The following is a 22119-nucleotide window of genomic DNA, read 5'->3' as shown; positions in this document are numbered from 1 at the left end:
ATACGTTACGTTAGCTTATGTCGTTGGGCCACGTCCGTTCGCTGCACCAGTCGTCAAACGTCTGTAGCTCTTCCTGCATGCCCCTAGAATTTTCTGGCATTGAGACTCCCGAACGTAGAACAATATAGATTACCCAGCACGATGGTAAAGCGGTAACACACTCGTCTTGTATACGAGATTAGGGCGGTTCATATCCTCGTCCGGCCGTCCAAATTAATTCGTCCGTGATTTCCCTTAACTGCTTAATCTGAATGTCGGTATCGTTCTTTTTGGAAGATACGGCCAATTTCTTTCTTCATCTTTCCCAAATTTGAAACGGTGCTCCGTTTCTAATACTCTCGTCTCTGACGAGACATTAAACACTAATTTTCCTCCTTTTCTTTTCATTGTCATCATCCACCGACAGTTGCTTCCGTCACTATATACGCATCCTTTATACACAGGATGTACCAGGAAAGATGCTCAGCATTCAGTGATACTACAGGAACGATCATTAGAAGCAAAAGTCTAGAATCTGAAAGTCAGTATCGTTCTTTTTAGAAGATAGGCCAATTTCTTTCCTCATCTTTCCCAAATTTGAAACGGTGCTCCGATTCTAGTACTCTCGTCTCTAACGAGACACTAAACACTAATTTTCCTTCTTTTCTTTTCATTGCCATCATCCACCGACAATTTATTAAGCTTCCGTCACTATATGCGCATCCTTTATACACAGGATGTACCAGGAAAGATGATTAGCATTCAGGGATACACAGGAACGATCATTCTAAGCAAAAGTCTAGAAAACGTGGACTCTACAGTGCATGCCATAAGAGCTATGAGCACGTGTTCAATAGGAGAGATATGTTTTATAGTATCGAAGAAGTTGTCGTAGCTCTTAAGGTGTGCATTTTAGAGTCCTTATTTACTTTCTTTGCTTAGAATGATCGTTTCTGTCGTATCCCTGAATACTGATCATTTATCTTTGGACCCAGTGTATAGCAAACAGCAGCATCTCTAGATCAATCCATTAAGGTGAATCTGAATTTATATATGTGACTAATTTCGGTCGTTAAGATCGATGTGCTGGATGCTGGCTGTTAGGTAGTCCTTAACAGAATCGCAAAACATGTCCGACATTCTGTAAGCTCGTATTTTGCTTGCTGTGTTACACTAAGGAAATGTATCGAACGCTTTCAAAAAGCGGAGGAACACAGGCATCAGCCTGGGAGTCGTTATCCCCCGCCTTCTGAAGGTGATGACCAAACAACCGAGCTCAGTTTCACAAGACTGCTATTTGCTAAATCCATTTTGAATTTATAGAGGAGATTTTCGGACTACAATGACTTTATAATTCTAGCCCATTCTCCGAGTATGATACCTACGCATGTACATCACATGGGTATATGAACTTCAAAACACATCAACAAAATGGCTAAACTGATGCATCTAAACGTTGATATTGGAATGGAAACGAACTCTATAGTTCAGCACTCGACACACACACACGACTGGTAGGCAGGAAGAATGCAAGAAAATCAGGCTGGAATTCTACTGGCCGCACTATGTGATTGCTTCTGTTTACCACCAGAAAGCAGGTTTTTGGTCTCTAGCATAAAATGCAACCCATAATTCAACTTCTGCAAAATATCCATTGTATTTGCATTTAAATCAATTCGTTAAAAAAGTAATGGTGCATGAGTCTCATGTCAATACATTAGAAAAGAGAAAACATCGGCTGCATCCTAATACGAGCATCAGAAGTGCTTTTTAGCTGGCACGCGTAACAGAAAATCTATTAGTAAGCCACCATTGCTGTTTCATGGAGCTTTATCCGCATCCTCTAATTTGAAATTTAAATCGTTTTGTAAACAGCGACACATGTTAATTGAAATTTCACTAGCGTGTCATTCTGGAGCACCTGCACTCCCAGTCAAACCAAACTCCAGCCCCACCTGTGGTAGCCTGAGCTTTAGCCGCAGTTCATTCCATAGTGTAAACGACGATAACTGTTTTTCTTTGCTGAGAACATATTGCGAGATATTCAAAGACGCGCATGGTTTCCGCACAATGCGTCAAACAAGAAACCCACTGACTTTGTCAGTTGTAATATCAGGTAAGTATTTTGGGACAATAGATCAGATGAGCATTTTTGAGCGCTGCTTCATTGTACTGTTCATAACAGAGTGTATGTGAATAACTCAATACACACGAAGAAGAAGAAATACTATACATCACTAATACTTAAAATATGGTGGAGGATAATCTGTTTTAAAGTAGTAAGTGGAAAAATCATATATGATGACCAAAGGTGTTCAGACGACAGCACTAACCTTGTAGAGCGTAGAATTCCACTATGGTAATACCTGACTAGATTTCAGTGTAGCTCTCATATCCAAACTTCCAGATGTCAATCAGTCAGATTGGTAGCAAACGTAATTTATCGACAGAGTAGCAACCAAAACTCTGATACACTTTCTATTAAATCCTGTCGTCCAGGAAAACGTGCGTAAACGGTAAGTAACAGGCAACACGTGACATATGGAACACAGGAAAAGCATAACTGTGAGGGTCCATGACGTAGAATTCCGGTGGGAAAGTTGGTAGAGCGTTAGTTTGGCGTACCATAGGTCCCGGCATCGAGACCTGGTATTCCCAGTTTTTGTACTGTAGTAATTGTGATACTGTTGTATGGGATAACACGTTACTGACATGTAAAAGGACTGTTCGGGGTTTATAGCAGTGTTGTATTGGCAGTCCGCTTTCACTTCGATTATTTGAAAGCAGCAGACGTATAAAGGGCATTTGTAGTTTCACATAATAAAAATAAACAATCGGAACATAAGAATAAAGAAACAATTACATCACACGTGCAGCCCCGAAGATAAACGTTGACCAGTTTCAGCCATTCCACCAGGAAGGAGGTACACAGCTCGTGTTGTCTGTAGTTCAACCATGCCTAGGCGGTCAATACCGCGGTTCCATCGCGTCCGCGTTGTTGCTTTGTGCCAGGAAGGGCTCTCAACAAGGGAAGTGTCCAGGAGTGAACCAAAGAGATGTTGTCCTGACATGGAGGAGATACAGAGAGTTAGCAAATGTCGATGACATACCTCGCTCATGCCGTCCAAGGGCTACTACTGCAGTGGATGACCGCTACCTACGGATTACTGTTCGGACGAACCCTGACGACAACGCTACCGTGTTGAATAATGCTTTTCGTGCAGCCACAGGACGCCGTGTTGGGATTCAAACTGTGCGCAATAGGCTGCATGATGCGCAACTTCACTCCCGACGTCCATGGCGAGGCCATCTTTGCAACCACGACACCATTCAGCGCGGTAGAGATGGGGCCAACAACATGCCGAATGAACTGCTCAGGATTGGCATCACGTTATCTTCGCCGATGAATGTCGCATATGCGTTCAACCAGATAATCGTCGGAGACGTGTTTGGAGGCAACCTGGTCAGGCTGAACGCCTTAGACTCACTGTCCAGCGAGTGCAGCAAGGTGGAGGTTCCCTGATGTTTTGGGGTGGCATTATGTGGGGCCGACGTACGCTGCTGGTGGTCATGGAAGGCGCCGTAACGGCTGTACGATACGTGAATTCCATCCTCCGACCGATAGTGCAACGATATCGGCAGCATACTGGCGAGGATTTCGTCCACATCTTGTGAATGACTTCCTTCAGGATAATGACATCACTCGAGTAGAGTGACCTGCACGTTCTCCAGACATGAACCGTATCGAAAATGCCTGGGATGGATTGAAAGGGGCTGTTTATGGACGACGTGACCCACCAACCTCTCTGAGGGGTCTACGCCCAATCGCCGTTGAGGAGTGGGACAATCTGGACCAACAGTGCCTTGATGAACTTGTGGATAGTATGCCACGACGAATACAGGCATCCATCAATGGAAGAGGACATGATACTGGGTATCGGATGTACCGGTGTGTACTGCAATCTGGACCACCACCTCTGAATGACTCGGTGTACGATGGAACACATGAGAAATCTCTATTCTAATTTTCTGTACAGGTTCCGGAACTTTCGGTTCATCTATAAAGTCCGAACAGTCCTTCTACACGACTGAAACGTGTTGCCCCATGTATTACAGTATAAAAACTGGAATGACCAGAGGTCGAACCAAGGATCCTCGGTACGACAACTAACGCTCTATTGACTTCCCAATAGGAATTCCGCACGACAGGCGCTCACAGTTATGCTTCTTCTGTGCTCCGTATTTCATCTGATACGTATTACTTACCGTTTACGCACGTTCTCTTGGGCGATATTGCATAGCGCAAATTATATCGGTATTTTGGTTGACCTATCTATATACGTTTGGTACCGATCTGACTGTCTGACATCTGCTGGTTTGAGTGTCAGATCAAACGTGTAACTGGTCCTCCGCCGTTACATGGGACTTTATAGAGTTCCTGTGTATCTCTGCACGATAATAAAGTCTATTCACAGTCAACCGATGATTATTTCCAGAGATGCTGACATATCTTTTCATATTTCTGGCATTTTGTCTTCTAGGAAACATTAATCCTTATCCACTAATCATTAACGAGCTAAATACCTGGCGTTGCCCAGTAACGTCTTTATACCATTGTCTCAGAACATAAAGAGCTGAGAGAAGTATTTCTGGCACTTTGAAACGTACGGGAAGCTCTACAGATTATTTTAGTTATTTCCTTTATATTCGACTAAATGTTAAATGTCACAAAGACTATCATCGATTACCATTGACACTAATGAAACCATGGAGTCGACACTAGTACTCTGTATCTTAAAACACATCTCTGTTTACTGTAGCAGCAGATCCCTTCCGCTGCATAAAATCTGGATCATACGTGGCTGGGCCCCAGACAGACTATCATTATAGAGGAAGTCGAGCACGCCTCAAAATGCAGTAGCTGGTTAAGCTAAAACGGCACCGAGCTAAGTCGAACTTTGTGAAATGAATCAGATGCACTCGAATAAAAAGAGCGAATCGATGTAGATGAAATCGGTTAAGATGCAGTGACACAAAGTGATATTACTGCAAACCATTCACATTTACTGAACATGCAATTTAATGAATTTGTAGTGACAATTTAGTGTCTGGCAATCATAGACGGCTACAGCAACTACAAGTTGAAGTAAGCCTCCTGGAGATATACACAGATAACCTAATGGTTCAGGCAACTGATACCGATAAGAAGTAATTCGGGTTTCAGCCTCTGTCTGACACAAATTTCCAACTGCCACGACACCGGTCATGGAAGAGGCGAAAGAGGCTTCCCAATTTGTTTGTGTGACGCAACATCAGAGGGTTATTTCAACCACCTACTTTTCTCGTGTGAGCGAAGTTGATAGAATAAAGCCGTCTTGTGGAAGTGACTAAACAATCTGAAACACCCTTTTCCGCTAGTATCACCACAATCCTAGCGTCAGACAATAGTGCTATATCTAAGCACTTCTCAACCTCTGCCTTGTGGAAAATATCACATGATCATAAAATCATACGGCAATATCACTTCAGAACTTATTAGTGTGTTATTGCCGCATCTTTCTTTGGTCAATAATCTAGAAGAACCCTATCATTTGTTCCCAACTACCATCGTATGTTACTATTATATAATTACCCACATATGTGAATCATCGGGTGTACCTCTTACGTAATGGGATGTTTAGTTCATGGTATGCTCACCAAACGCAAAAATATTATTAACAGATAATATGAATGATAATCAAATTCTTACACTTTTCCCTGGTTCAGTGTCTCTATTCACTGTCTCTGCTGGGGAATGTACTAAATTGTGTCTGTAAGAAGTGTTTAAATGTTAAACCATGCCTAGAAATCTAGAAATCCCATTCCAAAACAATTTGTATAGTAGGAATTGCTACGACGTTGTATCGACATGCTGAGAGACTTCGATAGCCCTTAAACTGGCTGGAGTGCCCTCCACAAGAGCTTAGCGAATAAAAGGTTATTGAGTGACGTGTCAAATAATGACAGACGACAGCCTATATCCAGCAGTATAAAGCGTCAAAGCGTTTGCTCTTGTTGCGTGAGTGCCTTGGCTTTCAATGTTCCTCAGGTTCAGCTGCCAGATTTAATTCAGCTACAAGACCCCTCTAATCGATACGTCCATTGCTAATCTGCCAGCAAGAGGAAAGCGCATATTAATGGCGATAACTTTCGGAAATTTTTAAAAGTATTCAGTCACAGGAGGAATCGGGAACTTTAAAGGATATGTTTCGACCTGTTGTAACATTATTTGCTTGAAGGTATGCTTTATTATCGATATTACCGTATGCGAGAAGCATGCAAATTGTATTGTTTGCAGTTAGTAGTGTGGATCATTGCCCAACTCAATCCAATAATGTTTTGTTGTTAGGCTGTTTTCAGTAAATGCTGATTCAGGAAGTCTGTAAGCCCACGCTCCTACGTGTCTACTCCTGGAGAAGGGGAACTGGTATACAGTTGGCAGTTTATTTAATATGAGGGCCACATGAGCAGAAATTCATAAAAGTTATTGACTGATATTAATGCAGGTAGTTAATTATAGGAAAAATGGAATACGTGTACTATACTCGGGGCTACAATTTCTTCGTTCCGGTGCTTTATGTTTGTACGCTCATATTGTGCCAAAATACACTCTACAGCCAGAAAACAAAAGTCTTATAGTGACATGTGTTGGTTTTAGAACATTATGTCTCAGGTTCTCTGACAGATGGTACGTTCGAACAAACAACATATTTCGTACAACTCACCGTGGTTTAAATGGCTCTTTCGTTACATGACGCGAAAACAGAAAATTTCCCGTAAGAAGGGCTACGAGTGAAGTCTGCAACAATTTCCACTTCCAGATTCTAAATAAAGATTTATTACATCTACATCTACATCTACATCCATACTCCGCAAGCCACCTGACGGTGTGTGGCGGAGGGTACCTTGAGTACCTCTATCGGTCCTCCCTTCTATTCCAGTCTCGTATTGTTCGTGGAAAGAAGGATTGTCGGAATGCCTCTGTGTGGGCTCTAATCTCTCTGATTTTATTCTCATCGTCTCTTCGCGAGATATACGTAGGAGGGAGCAATATATTGCTTGATTCCTCGGTGAAGGTATGTTCTCGAAACTTCAACAAAAGCCCGTACCGAGCTACTGAGCGTCTCTCCTGCAGAGTCTTCCACTGAGGTTTATCTATCATCTCCGTAACGCTTTCGTGATTACTGAATGATCCTGTAACGAAGCGCGCTGCTCTCCGTTGGATCTTCTCTATCTCTTCTATCAACCCTATCTGGTACGGACCTCACACTGCTGAGCAGTATTCAAGCAGTGGGCGAACAAGCGTACTGTAACCTACTTCCTTTTTTGCGGATTGCATTTCCTTAGGATTCTTCCGCCGGCCGCGGTGGTCTAGCGGTTCAGGCGCTCAGTCCGGAACCGCGCGACTGCTACGGTCGCAGGTTCGAATCCTGCCTCGGGCATGGATGTGTGTGATGTCCTTAGGTTAGTTAGGTTTAAGTAGTTCTAAGTTCTAGGGGACTGATGACCACAGATCTTAAGTCCCATAGTGCTCAGAACCATTTTTTTTTTAAGATTCTTCCAATGAATCTCAGTCTGCATCTGCTTTACCGATGATAAACTTTATATGATCATTCCATTTTAAATCACTCCTAATGCGTACTCCCAGATAATTTATGGAATTAACTGCGTCCAGTTGCTGACCTGCTATATTGTAGCTAAATGATAAGGGATCTTTCTTTCTATGTGTTCGCAGCACATTACACTTGTCTACATTGAGATTTAATTGCCATTCCCTGCACCATGCATCAATTCGCTGCAGATCCTCCTGCATTTCAGTACAATTTTTCATTGTTACAACCTCTCGATATATCACAGCATCATCCGCAAAAAGCCTCAGTCAACTTCCGATGTTATCCACAAGGTCATTTATGTATATTGTGAATAGCAACGGTCCTACGACACTCCCCTGCGGCACACCTAAAATCACTCTTACTTCGGAAGACTTCTCTCCATTGAGAATGACATGCAGCGCTCTGTTATCTAGGAACTCTTCAATCCAATCACACAATTGGTCTGATAGTCCATATGCTCTTACTTTATTCATTAAACGACTGTGTGGAACTGTATCGAACGCCTTGCGGAAGTCAAGAAACACGGCATCTACCTGGGAACCTGTGTCTATGGCCCTCTGAGTCTCGTGGACGAACAGCGCGAGCTGGGTTTCACACGATCGTCTTTTTCGAAACCCATACTGATTCCTACAGAGTAGATTTCTAGTCTCCAGAAAAGTCATTATACTCGAACATAATACGTTTTCCAAAATTCTACAACAGATAGACGTTAGAGATATAGGTCTATAGCTCTCCTCATCTGTTCGGCGTCCCTTCTTGAAAACGGGGATGACCTGTGCCCTTTTCCAATCCTTTGGAACGCTACGCTCTTCTAGAGACCTACGGTACACCGCTGCAAGAAGGGGGGCAAGGTCCTTCGCGTACTCTGTGTAAAAGCGAACTGGTATCTCATCATGTCCAGCGGCCTTTCCTCTTTTGAGCGATTTTAATTGTTTCTCTATCCCTCCGTCATCTATTTCGATATCTACCATTTTGTCATCTGTGCGACAATCTAGAGAAGGAACTACAGTGCAGTCTTCCTCTGTGAAACAGCTTTGGAAAAAGACATTTAGTATTTCGGCCTTTAGTCTGTCATCCACTGTTTCAGTACCATTTTGGTTACAGAGTGTCTGGACATTTTGTTTTGATCCACCTACCGCTTTGACATAAGACCAAAATTTCTTAGGATTTTCTGCCAAGTCAGTACATAGAGCTTTACTTTCGAATTACAAAAACCTAGTCAGATATAAGCCACGAATGGATCCAAACCTTCCATCCAGTATCGCGTAGGTTAGTCTAGTACTGAAACTGAAGAGAACCGAGAAAGGTAAACGATATTTTTGGTCTGAGTCTGGCCACAAATGGTTAGAATCTAATGGAAATTATAGAGTATTTTGAGTCCAGTCAATTAACAAAAATTACGCTACACTGTATTTTCTTTTTTGAGATTTCCATGTGAGAATGACTCCGCAGATTTGAAATCACAGAATATATTTTGCTGAATATCTGAAAAAAATGTCTTGCAATAAAATAAAATAATATTTTTAAGTACTACAGTATACCAGTTTTGCTAATTTTATGTGTAACAGCTCATACATGACACTAAATAACGGATGCTCGGTAATTAAGAACAGTTCTACTTTCCCCCAGGGCTGTCCGTCATGGAGAAGTTTTACTGCGTATTCGTTGGTAGGATGGCTTAAAGAAGGATACGTACCCCCTAAAAGTGCAGCATAGAAGCACGATCAAACACTGCCAGTATCAAACAGAATTTACCTGTTATTTTCTGCATTTCAGCTCAAAGGTATTTGCAACAATAAATCGTGTACTGTTAGCATCCGTTTATTTTCCAAGGGAGAACTTTCCTCGACTGCTAAAAGTCAGCAGCAAGAAGACATGCCTACTTATCAATGTTCATCTCCGAAACTGAAAATGTTGACTATAAATGGAAGAAGTCCAAAATTATTGCACAATACGCTTTGGACGCTATGTGCCGAGCAAAGTTGTGACGGGCGGGAATGAACCGTCGTAGATCGTCGACAATGTTGCAAACTTGCTTCGCAGCAAACAGAGCATCACTGCGGACTGAAACGTAGCCGAAGTCTTGTTGTCAAACAAATGCAGAACGAAGCCAAAATTAAAGAGAGTGAAACGTGATGCATTCAATGAGTCCCAAGGTAATGTTCTGTCTACTGGTCTATTCAAAATCCCAAAAAATTTTGGTCTTGCGTTAAATTAGTACATGGATCAAAGCCATGTGTCCACTCTGTGACCATAATGGCATATAAACGGAGAATGAAAGAGAGAAGGTCGAAGTCTATTTTCAAAATTATTGTAGTAAGAAAGCTCGTATTACGGTGCCTACTTGTTCCTGTAAGGAACATCTAAATGATATATATCGTAACAAGTGACTGCTGGAAGGAAAATCACCTAAAATCGCTCAACAGAGGAAAGGCGACTGGCCTTATACGGTAACTATGTGATTCTATATAGAATAGGCGAAAGAACTTGAACAAAATGCGAGCGTGATTGGATTGAAGAGTTCCTATTTACCACATGTAGAGTGGGAGACTCCAGTGATTAGGAGGGGTTGTAAGGAGAAAGAATCGTGTGAAAATGTTTTAAGTGAATTTATCTGTGAAACGATTCGTGAAAATAACATCTTAGACCTGCTAGTGACAAACAGACCGGAACTTTTCGACTTAGCGTAAAGAAAGGAATAAGTGGTCATAAGACCGTTACAGCATCACTGAATACAGCTGTAACTAGGAATACAAAGAAAGGAAGCAAGTTCTTTCTGTTTTAGCAAGAGCGACAACAAACAGATTTCTGATAACCTGAGCAGTCACCACGAAAATTTCTTCTCCAGTACTAACAACGTCGAGTATCAATGCACGAATATCAAGATCATCGTACAATACACTTTATACAAGTACGTGCCGAGAAAAATTATGAGTGGTTTAAAATACTCTTCGTGATTCAACAGCCATGTTAGAAAACTGGTACGAAAGCAAATTTACACGTATTCAAAGCCTTACAGACAATCAAAAATTTAACGAAGGCAAAATTAAAGTGAGGAGAGACATAAATGAAGCGTTCGACGAATTCTGTCTACCTACTCGACTTAAAATCCGAAGAAGTTTTGTTCTGATGTTAAATCAGTAAACAAATGGAAGTCTTTAGTCTAGACACTCGTGAGCATAATGACATCGAAACGGAGGGCGACAGAGAAAATGCCGAAATACAAAACGTCTTTTTCCGAAACTGGTTCACAGGGGACGATCGCACTGTAGTGCCTGCTTTAAATCGTCGCACAAACAACGAAACGACTGATATCGAAATAAATGTCCACGGTAGAGAGAAGTAACTGAAATCGCCGAACAGAGGGAAGGTCACTGGATCTGACGAGATACCAATACGTTTCAGCACAGAGTATGCGAAAGAACTTGTCCCTCTTCTAGCAGTGGTGTATCGCAAGTCACTGGCGGAGCGAAGTGTTCCTGATGATTGGAAAAAAAGCACAGGTAATATCCGTTTTCAAGAACCCTGTTTCCAATAATCGTCGTCGAACAGACGCGCGGAAATATGGGGCTATATTTCTGACTTCTGTCAGTAGTAGAATTTTGAAATTGTACGTTTTTGGAGGCCGAAAATCTTCTCTGTAGGGACCAATACGAGTTACGAAAACAAATGGCCGCGTGAAACACAGCTCGGTCTGTCTGTCCACGGACACAGAAAGCAGTACATACAGGCACTCGGGTAGATGCCGTATTCCTTCACTTCCGGAAGGCATTCGATACAGTTCCACAATGCCGCCTAATGAACGAAGTAGGAGAGTACGGAATATGAGACCAACTGTGTGGTTGGATTGAAGAGTTTCTAGCAAAAGAAACACAAAATGTCTTTCTCAAAGGAGAGAAATCGTCAGACGTAAAATTAACTTCGATATATCCTCAGAAAATGTTAGAGGATCATTACTTTTCACTATATACGTAACTGACCTAGTGAATAACGTCGGAATTTCCATGAGGCTTTTCGCGAATTATACTGTTGTATACAGTGAAGTCGCAGTGCTAGAAAATTGTAGTGAAACGCAGAAGTACCTGCAAAGGATCGACGCTTGGTGCTGGAGGTGGCAATCGACACTAGGCGTAAACAGATGTATGGTATTGCGAATACACAGACAGAAAGACCCTTTATCGTATAATTACACAACTGCAGAACCATCACTGGAAGCAGTTACTTCCATTAAATATCTAAGAATATGCGTACGGTACGATCTGAAACAGAACGACCACACAAAATTAATCGCAAGTGAGACAGACCCAAGACTGATATTCATTGGAAGATTGCTCAGAAAATGTAATCCGCCAAGAAAGAAATTGGGTTACGAAACACTCATTAGACAATGAACAGTGCTCGTCATTAAGGGATCCATATTAGATAGGACTGACAGAGGAAATAGAGCAGATCCAAGGAAGGGGTGGTGATAGCATAAGCGACACAGCTCAAGCACAGCTTCTGGCTACCAGGTAAACAGCAAGTTGCGAGAGTCAGTCAGCACATGGTGGATCTCCCTACAGCCGTTACACGTCACACACGCATGCACAGAACGAAACGGGTGTTATGGCGAGAATGATCACTGAAATAAAATATGTCTACGTAGAAATCATGAACATTTCGCGCAACACCATCCAATAACGCTACGTTGATTCCAAAGATACCAAGCTGAGCGCGTCAATGCGACGAGTCAATCGCCGTTTTGGAAGTTTTTATATGCCAAAAACTACGCAGTTTACAGCGGTATTAATAATTGTCATTTACCCTAATTTCCTTAACAAATTAACGAGTTGGTAGATGAAATAGACTTGCTTCAACTGTAACCTGCGAGCGCTAAGCTTTAATCCAGTAAATAGTTTTAAGCTTAAAAACAAAAAATAATTTTACATTTAGTCAAATTAAGCCAGAATATCCAATCCTCCACAGTATCGTCTATTATGAAGTCAGCATAGTGTAGGAACTTGCTTTACCCTTTTCCTGCCTTAGTGAATTTTCGGTATTCAATGTGTTTAATAGCAATACTAAATTTATTTGAACAGTCTATTTTTAAAGGATTTTCCTATGTACCGTAAGAGCAGCTTCCTTGAAACAATCTTGGCAGTGTGAAATCAACGATGCAAAGCACGCCAGTGCTGTGGGGTCTTTTGTGACTCACGACAAGAACACAGCAAATTCCATAACCCGATTTCCCAGAAACTTCACACAGTGGAAGGGGGGTCAAAATAAGCGAACACGTGTTTACTTATCCATAGATACTCGACCGTTTCTGAGAAAACGACGGTCAAGCTTTTGGATGCAATTTATGTGTTTTTTTAGCAGCTGATTAGCTCTGTGGCAGTGATGACACTGTAGCTAGCCCCGCGAATTCACAATTTTACGCCCCGTGTTCGAAACCCGATTATTGCTTTTGTACACGAATGTGTAAAGCAATAAATGAATGAGAAAATTTTGAAATTGTTTCCAGTAAAATTCCTCTTGTGTATCTTGTCAGTAATAATGGCGGTGTTGGGTACTGTTTCCGGAAGAGAGACTTTCAATAGGTCAGCAAGTATACCCGTCTTTCTGAAATCCAGCAAGGAGGGTCTTGTATTCAATCTACCCAGCTGATTTCGCCATCTTGATGGAATCAGTAAGGAGACAAATAGTTCTTGAATTAGTTCTCAAAGCGAACAGACAGCAAAGGACCATACATACATATATTATGTAATAAATGTGTGACACCTATTGTGAAACCTAGTTGCAATTTTACAATCTTTATAAGACTCATGTATCCCCTACTTTCATAAGAAACGTTTATCTACTAACCTTCTGTGGAGATAGGTAAATAAACGAAAAAAAGAACGGTAGTCGGGTTCCGAACATGGAGCACAAAAATGAGAAACTGCCATGCTACCCAGCTACCAACGCGCCAGTTATACTCAAGTGCCATAAAAGGCATCTAAAATGTTTCGAGAACTTTGTGCGTCGTTTTCTCAGAAACTGTCGAGTATCTACGGACAAGCCGAAACATGTGTTTGCTTAAGTTGATTTTAGGATCCGGCAGCAAACCCGCAAAGACTTTCAAGACTTATTACGCCGGGAAAGCCTACGTAGTCACATGTGTTTGCTTACTTTGACCCTTCATCTATTAAACGAAGTTCTTACGAAATCGGTTTATGGCACTTGCCGTGATCTCTTTGTCAGTTGTGGTTGCAGTCTCGGCTAAAAGTTCGTCAATAGGCAGCGCTGGAGAGGGATTTTGTGCTGCGTTGCCGAATTGAAAGACTTAAATTTTACGCTATGTTTGAGCCTTTATCTTAATTCATCATTCGAAGGTGATAGCTGTTCGGATACTGCGAGAAATTTACCTTTCGTTGGGTGTTAGCGAGCTGAAGCATTACGTTTCTCGGTGTGTCGCGACGCGCTGCAGTGAACTAAATAAAGCCTGTTTAAACTGCGAGCTAAAAGCCAGCGAATTGGTAGCTTAATGAGAAACTAAACAGATAGTTTTTATTTTTTTTCAGAATGAATTTTCACTCTGCAGCTGAATGCGCGTTCATATATGATATGGAACTTCCTGGCAGATTAAAGCTGAGTGCCGGACCATGATTCGAATCTGGGAGCACTTTTAATCTGCCAGTAAGTCTCATAACAGCGCAGACTCCACTGCAAAGCGAAAATCCATTCTGAACATAATCCCCACGCTGTGGCTAAGCCATGTCCCCGCAATATTCCTTCTTCCAGGAATGCTATTCCTGCAAGGTATGCACGAGAACTTCTGTGAAGTGTAGGAGATGACGTACTGGCGAAAGTAAAGCTGTGAAGGAGAGTCGTGATTCATGCTTCGATAGCTCTGTCGGTAGAACACTTACCTGCGAAAGGTAAAGGCCGCAGTTTCGAGTCCTGGTCCGCCACACAGTTCTGATCTGCCAGTAAGTTAAATGGTTATTAATGGACAATTTTATTGCCTATTTTCACTGACTACACAATCATTTAATAAACTTAAATTTCCGATTTTCATGAAGTTCGGACTTTGAAACTGAGAGCTCATGTTTGATTATTGCTTTGTACAGGAGTTCGCTGTGTGAACAGATCTACTGCTAGCTTTACTACACGCGCATATGAACTTGCTGACGAATTGTTCATGTCAAAACTGCTTTTATTTTATTTCTTTCATTTTGAGACCGCTAATCGTAAATGAATTCAGTTTTATAGATTAAAATAAAAGTTGTTCGATTTCAGTCATCAACTTATTAACTATGCTGCTTTATTTACTTGCAAATTGTACCACATTTTGTGTTTCTGATCAATTACTAGGGAAGTCAGAAAAAATCTAACTACTCTACAGCCAAGTTGACCAAAGAATGATAAGTGGAACCGCTTCTAATCACCCCTTAGGTATTTGTTCGAGCCAAAATTTCTATTAGTTTCTAGATTTACCCGCCTCTCTGCTCTTTTGATCGGAACTTTTAAAATTAATTTTACACTGAAGTGCCGAAGACACTGGTATACGAGTCCGTATTGAAAGACAGAGATATGAAAACAGGCAGAATACGGCGCTGCGGTCGGAAACGCCTATGTATGGCAGCAATTGTCTGGCGCAGTTGTCAGATCGGTTACTGCTGCTACAATGACAGTTTGAACATCTGTTATAGTCGGCGCACGAGCTATGGGACACAGCATCTCCGAGGTAGCGATGAAGCGGACATTTTCCCGTACGACCATTTCATGAGTGTACCATGAATATCAGGAATCCGGTAAAACATCAAATCTAAGACATCGCTGCGGCCGGAAAAAGATCCTGCAAGAACAAGACCAACGACAACTGAAGAGAACCGTCAACGTGACAGAAGTGCAACCCTTTTGTAAATTGCCGCAGATTTCAATGCAGGGCCATCAACAAGTGTCAGCGTGCGAACTATTCAACAAACGTAGTCGATATGGGCTTTCGGAGGCGAACGTCCACTTGTGTACCATTGATGACTGCAAGGCACAAAGCTTTACGCCTCGGCTGGGCTCGTCAACACCGACATTGGACTGTTGATGACTGGATACTTGTTTCCAGGTCGGAGGAATCTCGTTTCGAATTGTATCGAGTGGATGGACGTGTACGGTTATGGAGACAACCTCAAGAATCCATGGACCCTGCGTGTCAGCAGGGGATTGTTCAAGCTGGTGGAGGCTCTGAAATGGTGGACGTATGCAGTTGGAATGATATGGGACCTCTGATACGTCTAGATGCGACTCTGACAGGTGACACGTATGTAAGCATCTTGTCTGATCACTTGCATCCATTTGTGTCCATTGTGCATTCCGGCGGACTTGGGCAATTCCAGCAAGACAATAAGACACCCCCCCCCCCCCCGCCCCACGCCCAGAATTGCTATAGAGTGGCTCTAGGAACACTCTTCGGAGTTTGAACACTTCCACCTGCCACCAAACTCCTCAGACATAAACATTATTGAGCTTATCTGGGATACCTTGCAACGCGCTGTTCAGAAGAAATATCCACCTCCTTGTACTCTTGCGGATTTGTGGACAGCCGTGTAGGATTCATGGTGTCAGTTCCCACCATCACTACTTCAGACATGAGTCGAGTCCATGCCATGGCGAGTTGCGGCACTTCTGCGTACTCGCGGGTGTCCCACACGACATTAGTCAGGTGTACCACTTTCTTTGGCTCTTCAGTGTATCAATCGAAAGAGAGAGAAGGAGAGGGACAGAGGAGGGTGAGGGGGATCTCGCAAGCATTAAACCAATTCCAGGTAACATAGATGCCCGACAGATTCATTGGAAGAATCCTTAGGAAGTGTCGTCACCCCACGAAGAAGGTAGCCTACAAATTATTTGTTGAATCTATACACGACTATTACTCGTCAATCTAATATCATCTTTTCCTGATATCTTTATCCGTTTCCAAGATATAGAAGTTCAAAGTTACCCTGCTTGTACACGTAAAATATGCACATAAAACCCGGTGTGAGGCGAAGAAGTAGTTTATATAGTGATGCAGAACGGAGAAATATGCTGTAAATTGTCTCCTTTATCATCAGAAGCGTTCTGGGGTTCTTTGTGTACTAAAGCATATGAAATTTTTTTGTGCATTTGAAACCCGGTCTGGAGTGTAAATTTAGTTTTGCATTATTTCAATCCAACTTAAGTAAATCAACAAAATTTTATTGACACATAAAGTTCTTCTCATATGAGTTACGTGACCTGCTGTGGGAGGGAAGATAAGAAAACCAGCGGAAAAATACTCGTATCAGAGCACAAAAAAGGCGAATGAAACTGCCTCATTTTTTCTCGACACCTTTAAAAATTTTCTCAAAAATTTTAGCCTGGGAACATATTCGCATTTTTTCATACTGACGGACAAAGGGGTAGTGGCAGTGGTAAAAAACGAGTATTAGTGGAAGGTAGTAGACAGTGGTTGCTATACAGAAAGAGCGAAGGAGATGGTGACAGTGTGAGAGAAAACGAGGGGCACAGTGGCAGTGGAATATAGTTGATAATGACAGAACAGTGCTAGAAAAAAAGCGAAGGAGACAGCGTCAGAAGGAGAGTAATAAAAAGAAGGGGAAAGTGTAAGTGGGTGAGAGCCAGTGATAATGAGAGATAATCTATGACACTGAGAAGAGACAGCAGCATTTGGAAGGACTGAATTAGGTAGTGGCATTAAAAAAAAAAAAGAGCAAGAGGGAGACAGTGACAGTAAGAGGAAACAGTAGCAGTAGGACAGGACGAAGGAGAATGTGGCTGTGAGACAGGAAACAGAGAGACACAAAGAGATAACGATACTGAGTTGGGCTGAATGACTGAGTGAGAAAATGGGCAAGTGAGTGTGGATGCGTGTGAGTAACTTACACAGACGTATGAATGTGAGCGAGGTGCAGTTAGGGGAGCTTGTAGGAGTAAGAGTGAGCTGCACGCTAAACAGAGCGCGACTACGTTCGCATGCCAGAATTTTTGTGAAAAATTTTAAAGGTGTTAGGGAAGGTAGAACGAGACAGCTGGTACTCCACGTTTCTCACAGCTTTTTAAAAAGGACTTATCCGCCTTTTTTGTGCTCCGATAGGAACATTTTGCCGCTGAGGGAAGAATGGCGCTTTTCGTTACTGGTTCATCTGATAAACGCGAAAGCGTCATGGAGATGCTCAACCAATTCCAGTGGCAGACACTCAAGAGAGGCGTCGTGCACCATTGTGTGATTTAATGCTAAAATTTCGAGAGAGTACTTCTCTAGAAGAGTCCACTGATATATTGGAACCTTCCACGTGTATCTCGTGGAAAGACCCCGAAGGTAAAATGGGACAGGCATGAGTTTATGCGAAGGCTTCCCAACGAACGTTCTTTCCGCGGACCTTTGCCGATTGGAACGGGATAGGGGGCAGTGTCATTGGCACAAAAAAGTACCGCGCACCTCAACCCGTAATGTGGCTTCCGTAGTACACATGAAAATGTAGATGAGCGGCATCTAAAATTAAACTAAGCGATAAATCTATTGCATGACTACTTGCATGTCGTATTAATTTTCCAACGACGCGAACGTCCACGGATACTGAGTAGTACATATTATCCGAAAGATATTTTATAAGTACGATATTAACACAATGCCTTGAGGTACGCACGGTGCAACTTTTCCTTCAGTTAATGGATCTCCATTGACAACAATATTGAAGATTCTGGCTAGGTTAATCACTATTTGCTAAGTTTGATTAATGCACATCAAATACCGGAAACCTGCTAAGTGTCGTGACTGTTGATAATCGGAATTCCTGTTGCTATATTGTTTAAACCCTGAAATATCTACGTTGCTCAACTAACTGTTCGTTGCGCAATCGATATAATTGATTGGTATCGCACGCTTCATGGAAAATGATGAGATCAGCTTTCGTGCGTGGATAAATATTTTTATTAAATTGTGTTTGTTATTGAAATAGTGAAATTAGGCTTGACAGCACAAGCGTTACGAAATTGACGCTTTCCGGACTCCGGACTATAGCCTTCTTCTTAACAAATTTTCATTGAAAATAATATTTTTGTGACAGGTCATCACATTTCGATTAGTGTGATTGTTCTTGTGATATGAATAGTAAGCATTTTATTTCAAAAAGTCATAAATAAATTTTCATTGAAAATATGCTTTCTTGACAGACTAAATTTAGGTTAGAGAGGTGGTTGTCGTGGTACGCATAGCGAACATCTTATCTCCATAGGTAATGACCTAAATTGTAAAATATAACTTTTCAAGCCAGAAATATCACACCTTTTTCACCTATTACTATTGAGCTGTGAGGGAATGGATTTTCGTGATAAATCCAACTTCCTTCCCAGCCTCCGAGGACATATTCTATGGAAGAGTGACTAGTGAGGAGACTGGGGAAAGCGAGGGGGGGGGGGGGGGTGAGTAACCTGCACACTGTGGCCTGCTGCTGACTGGATGTAGCCACTACCTCATGACGTCCTCCTCAAACGGTGACGAAACGTTGAGTTTATCTAGAAAACCTGTAAGACTCAATAAACCGGAAAATTTTAGTAATTGTGGTATCTTGAATCAAGCTCTGGATATTTGAATGTGCGACTGATCAACAACATTCGGGGAAAGTCGTCGTTCTATGGCTGAAACGAAATGTGGATTCACTTTTGCATCCCAGAGACAAACCTGCATTGTAAAAAATACGCTGGTGGAAGCGAAAGGTCATAAAAAAAAATTGAAGAAGTAAATTTGTCGTTTGTGATGGGTGGAGGGATGGCGACTTCTTAGGCATCTTTAAGACCATAAAAAAAAACAGTGACCAGCTCCTAGTAAGCAATGTTATCAGGCCGCATGTGTAGACAACTGAAATATCATTGCAGCACGAGAATTGGGCTTTGCACAGATCAGTCGTTGAGATTGCAAAACAACACCACCTGTGCTTCGAAGGAGGTCCTTACTAGCACTAACTTCACACTTTACACCATTGGAAAATATGGAAGGAATAAATTTTCAATGTAACGTGTTATTTGTTCTGCAAACGATTAATAAGCCGAAATTGGAGAGCAAATTTCTTCGTAATGGGAAAAAGAGCTTATGATGACTAGACCAGCCGAACTGACTTCGGCGGACATCACGATGCATTTTTACCGTACTAGTCCGTCCGATTAAATTAAATTTCTACCAGCTTAAAAGCACCCACTGCCAGTAAAAATTTGAAACAACTTTTTCGAGCAGTAGGCCGCATAAGTTTATAAAGTAAAACCGATATTAAAACTGACTTTTCATCTAACTTTGCAACGGACCACCATAACGTTTGTAGGGAAGAAATTTTCGATGTGAGAGTTTTCTGTGCTGTAAATGAGTATTACGCTACTGTTCGGAGCAACTTCCTTTGTCGAAGGAGTAAAAATTGAATTTTTAAGAAAATTGGACTAAATGAATTGACATCGACGGAGATGAGCTTGCAAAATAGATTCACTGTATTGTTTCAGATCTACTAAAATTATAAAACCGGCTTCGTAAGTAAAATTTCAGTTAAATGAATGCGATATGTGTTTTATGAGCCGTGTCAAGTTCAGTAAATTGGTTGTTTGGGGGAAGAGACCAAACAGCGAGGTCATCGGTCTCATCGTATTAGGGAAGGATGGGGAAGGAAGTCGGCCGTGCCCTTTCAAAGGAACCATCCCGGCATTTGCCTGGAGAGATTTAGGGAAATCACGGAAAACCTAAATCAGGATGGCCGGACGCGGGATTGAACCGTCGTCCTTCCGAATGCGAGTCCAGTGTCAAGTTCAGTAAACATCTTTAGGAAAATCCGTCGCGTCATTTTGAAACTATAACCATTATTAAAACCGGGTTTCGACCTATTTCAGAGTAAAAACAATCTTGGTTGTGAAGTTATTTAATTTAAACGACGCGTTTCACCCTTTGGGGCATCATCAGATGGTACAAAGTACCTGGATACGTAACCCATCCTTCATAAAGACGCACAAAACGGAAAATGGACGAAACAGTGACATTGTCGATTTTGTATAGCTTTATGACGGATAGGTTTCATATCCGGCTATTTCTACACAATCTGATGGTGCCCAAAAAGTGTGAAATGCGTCATTGACATTAAATAACCTTGCAACCAAGACTCTTTTCATTCTGAAATAGGTCAAAATTCGGTTTTAAGAATGGTTACAGCTTTAAATGACGTGGCATATTCCAATACAAGTTTATTCAACTTGTCGCTGCCCGCTTTTATTCTGAAATAATTCGAAACTGCTTGATGTAGCTCCCTGCCACAATAAAATGGAAATTTTTTGCAGCGGAGCTCTTCAGGGAGACTAAACTGATCCAGTTTCACTAAGGATGTAAATGTATTCGAATAAAATTCTTTGGGGCATTAGGGTGAGTTATTTTGAAACAGAAACCAGTACTAATAGTGACGTTTCGACCGTCTTTACAGCGATCCTCCTTAGGGAGACTAAAGTGATTTAATTTTAGTAAAGTATGTAAATGAATTTGATTTCTTTAGATATTAGGCAGAGTCGTTTCGAAACAAAAAACCGCTAACCGCTAACCGCTAACCGTATTTGCAGCGGTCTTCTTCAGGAGCACTGAACTGAGTCAGTTTTATTAAACTGTGTAAATGAATTGCACTAGAATTGTTATGGGAATTAGGACGAATAATTTTGGAAAGAAACCGCTATTAAAGCATACGTTTCGACCAGCTTTGCAGCAGTCATCTCTAGGGAGACTAAAGTGAGTGAACTAAAGTAAACAGTATAAATGTATTTACGTAAAATCCCTTAGTCCTTTAGGCTGCGTCATTTTGATGTTGATACCGCTATTAATACCGACGTTTCGACCGTTTTTTCCACTGTCATTTTCAGGGAGACCAAATAGAATTTAGTCGCCCAGAAGAGAAACTCTGGAAAGACAGTCGAAATATCGGTTTTAGTTTTAAAATGACGCCTACTGAGGTCAAAAAGGATTTTATTCAAATATATTGCTGACGTTTATTAAAACTGGCTCGGTTTTTGGCAGTTGCCCATCTGACTGACAGTGAGACGACAGCAAAACGATTTGGAAACGAGTCGACTACGTCAGGCGCGCTACTGACGCTAGTGGAGTACCTGTAACCGCGCGGTGACGGGAGGACCCTCCTTCAGCGCCCACTGGCCGCCGGCGGAGCGGTACAGCCACAGGCCCAGCAGACCCTTGCCCGAGGCGCTCATGGCGGACTGGCGGACGCTGCACTGGCGCCGCCGGCGCGCCGCGCGGCTGCCTTTAAAGGCCGGCCGCGCCGCCCCCGCAACCGCCGCCGCCCGCCTCCCTCGCTCCCCTCAACCCCCCCGGCCATCGCTACTCACCCCCACTACGGGCGCCACGCGGCCGCTTTGTTCTCGCGGATTGCAAGTGTGCTGCTTCTCATCTCCCGCCGCTTCACTCAATGGATGGACGGGCCCTCGGTTCGATAGCTAATTCATTCACTTTCTTGCAGCC

At 42.2% G+C, this 22119-nt stretch overlaps 1 protein-coding gene across 1 annotated transcript in view; it reads right to left on the bottom strand.

Annotated features, from left to right (window-relative positions):
- Positions 1-21867, bottom strand: part of LOC124612916 (tryptophan 5-hydroxylase 1) — a 270706-nt gene extending 248839 nt beyond the window's left edge. The window contains exon 1 of the mRNA XM_047141405.1: positions 21750-21867. Coding sequence (XP_046997361.1) covers positions 21750-21851 — 102 coding nt within the window. The 5' untranslated portion in view covers positions 21852-21867. The remainder of the gene's footprint in view (positions 1-21749) is intronic.
- Positions 21868-22119: the final 252 nt, after the last annotated feature.

Source organism: Schistocerca americana, chromosome 4 (assembly GCF_021461395.2).
Source record: "Schistocerca americana isolate TAMUIC-IGC-003095 chromosome 4, iqSchAmer2.1, whole genome shotgun sequence".
Classification (NCBI taxonomy): Eukaryota; Metazoa; Arthropoda; class Insecta; order Orthoptera; family Acrididae; genus Schistocerca; species Schistocerca americana.
This window is presented reverse-complemented; position numbering and strand designations above follow the sequence as displayed.